This window comes from Uranotaenia lowii, chromosome 3 (genome assembly GCF_029784155.1).
Source record: "Uranotaenia lowii strain MFRU-FL chromosome 3, ASM2978415v1, whole genome shotgun sequence".
NCBI classification, from domain to species: domain Eukaryota; kingdom Metazoa; phylum Arthropoda; class Insecta; order Diptera; family Culicidae; genus Uranotaenia; species Uranotaenia lowii.
In genome coordinates, this window is record NC_073693.1 from 232,142,578 (window position 1) to 232,152,653 (window position 10,076).

General features: G+C 34.5%; 1 protein-coding gene across 1 annotated transcript in view; it reads right to left on the reverse strand.

Annotated features, from left to right (window-relative positions):
• Positions 1 to 5,117, reverse strand: part of LOC129755523 (RNA-binding protein RO60-like) — a 131,705-nt gene extending 126,588 nt beyond the window's left edge. Inside the window, exons 1-2 of the mRNA XM_055752059.1 lie at positions 5,039 to 5,117; positions 3,980 to 4,606 (exon numbers count right to left, since the gene is read on the reverse strand). Coding sequence (XP_055608034.1) covers positions 3,980 to 4,330 — 351 coding nt within the window. The 5' untranslated portion in view covers positions 4,331 to 4,606; positions 5,039 to 5,117. The remainder of the gene's footprint in view (positions 1 to 3,979; positions 4,607 to 5,038) is intronic.
• Between the last annotated feature and the right edge of the window lie 4,959 nt (positions 5,118 to 10,076).

A 10,076-nucleotide genomic window follows, 5' to 3' on the forward strand; every position in this document is an offset into this window, starting at 1 on the left:
TATGTTTTCAGTAAATTTTGAGACAAATCCAACGAAATTTGCAGCTATTCTTCTTTTTGCTCAACGATTACAATCATTTTACAAAAACAAGTTCGATTTACTTAATTTTGGAATTTTAAAGATTATGAAATTCTGTTGATCCACTGTAAAAATTTTAGTTTTTCTAGAATTTGTGCGGAGCTGTTTTCGAAAAACTCATTTTCTTTTCCATACAAAACATGATAAATTTAAAATGTCCTAGACAATTGAGCCAATAATTCCTTAAAAACATATGAAATCGTGAATGAGACAATATTTAATAAACTCGAATTCCTTGAATGAAACTAATTTTTTTTTGTTTCAACAGGAGCTAGCTCTCGACAAAATTTTAAGATGAGGCTTTTCAGGAAACTCTAAGGAAAAATTCAACGTAGGTAAAATGACAAACAATAGCCGTTATGTTAAAAACGATCTATTGAATTCTTCTATTTTTCTAGCGAGAAGAGTTTGTTCCGTCGTAGGAAATTGAAGATCGTATTAACTTAAGTGTTTTAACACTAGAAGGACCGGCAATTTGAATATACCTATTCGGACCGTGACCAGTCAAAATGACTGGTAAAGGGGAAATTTTTTATATCATAATATTTTTATCTTTTTTCTTTTGAAATTGTTTTGTTATTTATTCCATATGATTTTTGTTATAAAATGGAATTATTTTTTCACCATAGTTGCACGGAATCACCTCATTTTGGCATAGTTTACGAATGCGTGTATGTCATAAAATGAATATTTCAAATAATTATCAAAAAATTAAAACACATTATCAATCTAATTATAAAATCATGTTAGATGGCTATGGGTATTGACTATGGGTGCACGGTTTCACTTCAGTTTTGTTTTAGTAGATATTTTCTAGCATCCATCGCTCTGAAATTTGTTAACACGTTGCCTATAAATTATACCTGATATTGTAGGTTTTGAAGCATATTTTTTCTATAAGTAGAGCAATTTACCGTGGGTGCACGGATTCACCGCTATTCATCCAAAATCAATTTTTTACATGCTAAAGGTAAAGAATAAAGACTTTTATAGATTCAAATAAAAATGTGTGTTATATACATGGTTTTTCACGATAAGTGTACGGATTCACCGCGATATAATCAAACATTGGACTTTTTGCAAATTTTAAAAAAGCATTTTTACAATTCTTAACTAAACCAAAGTCAAAACCATGTCTGTCATGTTCAGACATAATGATTTATGAATACACGCAGAGAAAACTAGTGCCATTAAAACAAAAGAAATGCGTTTTTGAATCAAAGTTCTAGTGTTATTGGAATCTAAATCTTATTTTTTTGATTTTATTTTTTTTTCTATCAAAAGGAAAGAAAATTATTTTGAGTTGGTGTACAAGAATTTTTAATTGATGTACTGTACTTGAAATCAAAAGACAATAAATTTGTGCTACAATCAATGAAAAAATTCTTTGATTTTGATTAAATTTTCTTCGAAACCAACAACGATGGAAAACATTGTGGCGGAAAGTTCTCAATGCCGTGGAGGATTTTTGGTGAGTTTTCTTTAAATATATCTGGAGTGAATTATTAAATTTTTTAATTAGTTTTAGGTCAACTATTCAGCCGACGAAGACTAGTTCTGAAGAAGGAACGAATTGAAAGCTGCGAAATTCCAAGTTGCTCAGTTTATAACATGATCCGCTTGTTTGCCAAAAATTCGTCTGCAGATCAATGTTAGCATGTTGAAATGTGAGTACCTTCAATATCATGTAACTCATCGAAAATTTCGCTTTTCAAAATACACTTTTTTATATCCTTATAAATAAAACGCCTTCAAGTAGGCAACGAAATTCAATTTTTTTGACTGATATAGTGATATCGCGGCAAACATGGCGGCCGATAATTTTTTCGAGTCGAATATTGGTGCACCGTTTTAACTCGAACAAGGACAAAATATGTTATAACTATGCATTGTTATCATAATTTGGGAGTCAGCATATAAAAAGAATGGCATTTTGTTTTGATATTCAGGTTTTCTCAAAAGTTAACAGCATTCAAAATTTGAGCGTAAAACACGTGGTCTTGTGGGCATTCTACCCCAATTTTCATATGATTGATTTTTGATAAAATTAGTAGGAAGTTAATAAAATATATAGAAATATTTACAGTCTTCCGAAAGTGCACATGAGTGGTTGAACGATAAGCTGTAGTTTTATCAGATTGCGCAGGCTGTTTTACCATAAAACCTTATATGCAACTTATGAAAAATTACAAGTTTCACGCTGATTCCATTAATTCCTCTGTTTTTAAGAACTAAAGAAGATTTTGTGAACTTTTCATCTATTGAATGATGAAAAAGCTTGTTTGCTACAATAAAAATGAAGAAAAACATCATTCGAAGCCGTAGGTTAGTGTATATTTGAGAAAGAATGGCATGGCCTGGTGCGTCTTGTACAGTTTTCCCCTATATTATTTTTTTCAATTCATGAATATTTTGATATTGCACATAAAATGAAACTCTGGTTAAAAAAGTCTCACGCAACAAAAATAATTTCTTTTTGCACTAAAAATTAATAAATGAAACATAAAGTACCGTTCATAATTGTATAGAAATTGGAAGCAAGCGCACTGTCACTTCGACTTTGAACTTCCATAACTTTTTACTCGGATGCTATTTTTTGATCAAATTTTTGGCGTTAGATAGATCAACTATCACACTATTATAACACACAATTTGAGCTTTCTGGAGTTTGTGTGGCCTAAGAAACAGTAATTCTACGAAAATCTGACTTTTTGGACTTTTCTCATTCAAACTGCAATATCTCTGAAACTACGCTACATTTTTTATTGAAATTTTGCACAGTGATTGTTGAAACATGAAGCAGCATGCTAGCATGTCTGAAGTTTTCGAAAAGTTCTATCGATGAGATCAAAAGTTACGCGAGGTGCAAAAGGGTAGCGGACTTATTTTGAATCGGGTACATATTTTGGACCACCTTGTAGATTTTTGCCAATATTTCTCTCATAAATCATGTTATTAAAAAAATTGTGAACAAATATAGTTGAAGCTTCTTCTAATGATTCTAATCACATAAAAAAATTTATTTAAATAATCTGTTAACAGAGAGAAAATTGAAAATAAAGTTTTGAGTTTTCTTAGTTGGACCGAATCAGGGCCATTTCAGGAGGACGTGCCATTATTGGAGTCAACGTTCTGTTCAACGGTTTTCTGCATAGCTGTGATGAATTTTACAAATACAAACATGTTCACAGCTATGATAAAACACGTGAAAACTGTTTTGCAAGCTCCAAAAATCAAAATAACTGGTTTAATAGCAGTTTGACCCATGTCGAAAATAGGTCCTACTTTATTCCTTAGGGACTTATTTTGGACCACTCATCATAACCTGGGTATTAAACTTGCTGTTAAATGTTCAGGAACGTAATAAGACGTTGTACAGCGATATTTTTTAAAAGAAGTTTTATCTATTTTCAAAAAACTTTCTTGAAAAAAGAGTTGATACAAACAAAAACTTATTGCATATTTGGAATTATCGACCCCAAATTAGTCCAATTTAGCTCTTTTAATTCTTTACACGTTGGAAGAAATGTGTATATTGTTGCTTTGTGTTATAAAACGCAAAGTTTTACACAACATTTAGCGATTTTGATCAGCGATCGCCAAATACGATTTATATTTGAACCAACTTAGTTCAATTAATTGAATTTGGAATTGAATAACTGAAAACATATTTCAGCAAACAGAAACGCATCTAATATTTCATATCAATAATGTGAACCTGAATTAGGATTACTGCATACTGCAATTAAATCAATACATCTTGTTTTTAGCAATAAAAATTATCAAACTTCGGTGGGGATGCTTTTGGAAAAAAAAACAAAAAAGAAGAAAACCTAGCAACGTGCAGTCTATTTTATCCACCAATCAATAGCTTCAAAGTTCAACTTTGATCTTAACTTACCTTTCTAAGAATGTCGACCGGGTCCATCTCTTTGAAATCGCTTTTGATTGCCTTTTCCAGATCTTCGATCGCTTGACCGATATCTTCCGCCTCTTTTTTGACTGCCACGGCATCTTTGCTGGCAGCTCCGGTTGTTGTTTTGGATTCTAACACTTTTTTGGTGGCCTCCTTAAGTGCTTCTAATTGCTTTCTTGCTGTAGCCACACCGATAAGGTTCTTCAGGGGAGTCTGTAGAGTCTCCTTGGCCAATGGTATGTCGAGTGGTTGGGTTTTTCGGATATAGAATGGCCGCTGGGTTCCTAGATACAGATACCTCACAACGAGGTCAGTATTCGTGAACTCCAGCACCATTTCCAAATCTTCTTCAGGTTCCGACAATGTGGTGAAGCACTGATTTTAGCGAACGGGCAGCAGCAATTCTGGATCTGTATGTGGAGTCACGAATTATTTTTACTCGCTCAAACGATGATGGCCGATGATATGATAGTCTCAAATCGCCCGTGGCTGTCTCAAGCGTAAGTAAAATGAAAAATGTGGGGAGTTGAGAAAAGACGAGGGCCGATATTCACTCTCGTATCGAGGCGAGTGATTTCATACGTCGTCGTCTTCTTCGATGTCGTCGTAGACCTGCATGCAACGAGTAAAACAGTCCCAGTTTACCCTCAGAAGAAATTTTTCCCCCCTTACTCTTATTGTGTGTACATGCGTATGATGCAAAGAAAGCGAAAATGGTATACGATGTATGTTACCCCAATCTAGTTTGTTAATCTGCGATTTGTCTAGTTGCGAATATCTATTGTAAACTGATTGAATGCACCATGTAATCCCAAAAGAAGATGGTTTCCTATTTGTAACTTATCCGCACTTGGATCTGCACCATTTGGTTAACACATTTAACAGTGTTGATGTTCCATAAACAAATACTCCAAACTGACCAAAACAGTTAACCTCAGACACGTTCTTAGAACATTTGGGATTAAACGTTAGTGAAACATCCTGTTTGAGTCTTTTAAAAATCAGTAAAGTCAATATAACATAGCGAAATGTTTAACTACTCACCATAAGAAATGATTAGCCCTTAATAACACTGCCAGAAATCGGTCTGGTCTTAACAAGCACCCATACGCGAACTGCCATCCGCCTCGAAACTTCAAAACAAACGGGGAGAGAGAGAGCAGCTATGTGATGCGAATCTTCAACCGACACAAATACTATCAAAATTCTAAGCAAGCATAGTGATGTCCAAAAAATAAAACCGTTCGACGATTTTGTTTACATTTTAGGAATTTTTGTAATATCAGTATATTTTTTTAATTTTATAAAATAAATTACAATGGTGTTAAAAAATAACCTTTAAACTACCTAAACTCCTTTAAAAAAATCTATAAAACACTTACTAGAGTGAAAAGACCACACCGCAGAAGGTTCTAAATTGAAAATAACTAACACGTTTTTGAACGACCATAAAGACTCAGAACGAATTTGTCAAGATGAGATGAAAATGACGGATTCTTACGATAGATAATTGAAATGAATTTTTAATCTTAAGACTTAATGAAAGTTTTGTTTTTATCTGGTAAAAATCCAGAATGATAATAATGTATACATATTTCAATTTTTCTAAACCTCTAAGGATAAAATAGTGTCGCTTTTATTTTACGAATTACTTTTTCGAAAATCAATTTGTTTTTTCCCTTGTTATTTAACATCTACTTTAAAAAACTGAAACTTAATGATTCAGTTCCTTTCGAATTCTTTACGTCAATATTTTTTATACATAGGAAAATACTTACCTTCACTTTATAACATTTCAATTTAAAAATTTTTTTAAAAAAATCCATTACAACCAGAAAATGGCTGTACATTCAAAATAACATTTAGGCTTAGAAAAAGAATTACATCTGTAGCTATATCTTCGGAATCAAAAATAAACGAATAGAAAAGAAAAATCTGAATTTATAGTTTAAATTTTATGAGGATGATACTATTACCAAGATTTTGTAGCTATTCTGAATAAAAAAAATTTATAACTTAACACTCAATTTTTTGAAAAATAGAAATTAAAATTGCAACATTTAAAATGTGTAGGCTCGCTAGATGGACCTATCAATGTTTTAGGCAAAAGTAGTTTTGCTGAATACATTTTGGTAGAATTCCACTTCAAATTATAAAAACAATTGTCATTTATCATCGCTGAAATTTAAGAAAAATCTAATTATTGCTGAAGTTTAAGGCATAAAATTAAAATTTAGTTGCTTTAGTTTAATACCATTTTACACGTTTGATATAAGAGAAAAAGCGCATGATGGCAAGATGAGCACTTCCTGATTTGGTAAAACTGTGTGTTTTTGAGACTTTTATCGAAATACGCCTTCATATAGAGTTCATTTCCAATCTAGTACCGTATGAAACACTTGGATTTTCATTTGGTATATCAGGTATCAGAATGGGGGTAGGCTTAATAGCGGCACGTTATCCAAACAAACGGGAAAATTGTGCCTAGCCTTTTTTTATCCAAGATTTCATCATTTACCTGAGAAACCTGAAAAACCTATAAAAGGAAGAAATAAATTCAATCTATTTAAGATGGCATAAAGCCTTTCCACTAGGGATTATTAGCGTTAAAGCTCTTTTCTACATTCGGTAAAGAATGATAGAATGTTTTTTAAGTTTAATTTCTTAAACTCAGATTCGCTTATAGCGTAAGATCCCAGAGTACAAAAACGTAGTCTGGCAAATGAGGGACAGTTACATATAAGATGGACACCACATACTGGAGATTCAGCACGCTGAATGTTGTGCATGTGATAGTTGAGTTTACAATGACCGGAGAGTGCTCTGATCAAGATGCTGCAATGAGATTTATTTAAAGTTAATAAGTAACTCGATATGATTGGAGATGGTTTTTCTAAAAATAATTTAGTTTGGCGACAAGTGTCCAACTCTTCCCAGTATCGTTTATGTTGATTAGAGGACCAAGTTTGAATTTGGTTTCTTAACCAACATGGTGATATTGGGACAGCCGGCTCTGGTCCGTAAAATTCCTTTTCCGATCCAGCTCTAGCGAGTTCGTCGGCGCATTCGTTTCCAAAAATTCCCTTATGTCCGGGTACCCATAGAAGATTTAATCCATTGCCTTCAGCAAGTTCTTCGATTGCTTTCCGGCATGCGATTACCAGTTTTGATCTAGAACTGGAAGCACTGAGTGATTTGATAGCTGCTTGGCTATCTGAACAGAAATAAATTGTTCTGAACATAATCTTCTTTTGAAGTGCAATTTGCACTCCATACATAATAGCATATAGCTCAGCCTGAAAGACTGTACAATATTTTCCTAGAGGTTGAGCATATTCTATGTTCAACTCGTGACAGTAAATTCCTGCACCTGCACGGCCGTTTGATAATGAACCGTCAGTATAGAATACAATATGAGAGGACATTTGGTCCTCTACGAAACCTGATAACCATTCTTGAGGAGAAGGAAATTTGACTTCAAACCCCATGTAGGGAAAACTACTCGAGAGTGTTAAATCGTTTGGCGCTAGATTAAACTTGTTTAATCTAGCTAATTCAGGCCACACATTTGTATGACTCGATGATCTTTCGATATTTCCTGACAGCCAAAGACCAACTGCCTGTAGACGAAAAGCACATGAGAAGGCTTCCTGTTTTAGGAACAAGTGTAGAGGTTTGATAGAAAACAGAGCCTCTAGTGCTGCAGTAGGAGTTGTAGTGAACGATCCGGACATCCCCAAAAGACACATTCTTTGAAGGTGATTTAGTTTAGTCCGAACTGTTGCAACTTCTCCTTTCTGCCACCACACTAGACACCCATAGGCCAGAATTGGTCTTACTATAGTGGAGTAAATCCAGTGAATATGTTTGGGTTTGAGTCCCCAGTTTTTTCCGATTGCACGTCGGCATTGTCCGAAGGCCATGCATGCTTTTTTGATTCTGAATTCGATGTGATCAGACCAGTTTAATTTGGAGTCAAGAATGACACCCAAATATTTAACTTGATCAGACACGGTGATTTCGGAACCATAAAACAGCAGAGGGCGCACCCCGCGGGTGATACGTTTTTTAGTAAATAATACAATATTAGTTTTTAGAGGATTAACTGACAGTTCTACATGAGAACACCATCGTTCAACAGAGCGCAAAGCTTGTTGCATTATATCAAATAATGTGCTTATGCACAAACCTCTTACCAGCAGAAGATAATCATCTGCGAATCCATAGGTTGGTATTCCACGGTTATTGAGTTTTCTCAACAAGCCGTCTGCAACTAGGTTCCACAAAAGAGGTGATAGTACACCTCCCTGTGGGCAACCACGTGTGCTAACTTTTGTTATTGAAGCCTGTCTTAAAGACGAATGAAGATTCCTGTTACTTAGCATTGCGCTAATATCCATGAAGTAGTGCCGCATCCATTATTGATGTAAACGAGACATTATCAAATGCTCCTTCTATGTCTAGAAATGCCCCTAGACATGATTCTTTCTGTGAAAAACTATTTTCAATATTATGTACTACGTTGTGCAGAAGAGTTAATGTTGATTTTCCTGTTTGGTATGCATGTTGTGTCGCATTAAGCGGATGTTGGACAAGGCATTCTTGCCTGATATGATGATCAATTAAACGTTCGAGTGCTTTTAATAGAAATGAACTTAGACTAATAGGACGGAAGCTTTTGGCTTCGTCGTATGATGATCTTCCCCCTTTAGGGATGAATTTCACGGCTATCTGCCGCCAAAGTTTAGGAATATATCCATGAGCAAAACTGCTTATCATTATTTTTCTTAATATGTGTTTGAAATGATCGAAACCTTTTTGAAGCAAAACTGGAAATAAACCGTCACTACCAGGAGATTTGTATTGAGCAAAACCATCGATTGCCCATTTGATCGATTCTGTAGTAACTATTTTCCGAGCAAAATGCAAGGAATCTAGACTTCCAGAAAAGAACTCAGGCTCTATCGATGAATCTTGATCAACACATCCTGGAAAGTCAGTATTGAATAGACAACTTAAAGTTTCTTCGTCGTTTGATGTATAATCACCACTAAGGGTTTTAAGGTATGAAACCTGATAATCTTTGGATTTGGCTAAGACTTTATTTAACCTACTTGCTTCGTGCAAGCTTGAAATGTTTGTGCAGTAGCTCTGCCAACTTGAGCGTTCGGCAGCTCTTGTTGCTTTCCGGTAAGCTCTGCGAGCCAACTTGAAAGCATCAAAACCTTCCGTGCGCCTTCGGTTCCAAGAGCGTCTGCAGTTTTTTCGTAATTTACTGAGATTTGAGTTCCACCATGGTATACTGTTTTTGTTGAATTTCAACGTTCGTACGGGACACGCTTCTTCATAAGAATTTAAAATAATTTCGGTGGTTTTTGCAACCACTTCATCCAACTCAGAAGGAGTAGAAATTTCAGGTGTATATCCATGAAATTTAATAGCAATATGCTCCAAATATAGGTCCCAATTAGTTGTTCTTGGGTTTCTGAATGTAATTGTTTCTAAAAACTCACCTGAGTGTTCAAAATAGATAAACCTGTGGTCAGAAATCGATTCTTCGTTAGGCACATGCCAATTTGAAATTTCCTGAGAAATTGTTCTAGAACAAAGTGTGATGTCAATCACCTCTTCTCTGTCACACCTAACAAAAGTTGGTTTATTTCCTACATTTAGAATTTCTAAATAAATCAGTGCTGCTTAAATATTCCATTAAATTTAAGCCTCTCAGATTGATATCTGAGCTACCCCATACAAAATGATGGGCATTGGCATCACAGCCAATTACAAGAGGTATATTTTGTGATTCACAGAATGAAATGAAATTTTTTAAATCATCCGTAGGGGATGATTGTTCATATGGTGAGTATGCTGAACAGTAGACGTATTTTCTATCAGGCAGCGAAACCTGAACGACGCAAATATCTCTTGTTGTTAGATTGGGTATAAGTGTTGCATTTAAAGAATTGTTTATCAATATACACTGCTGGCCAAAAGTTTGGGATCACCCGCTAAAAAACATGCAAATTTTGATCGTTCATATCTCAGACGTCTTAGTACATATTGCAAATCTTCTGATCTCATT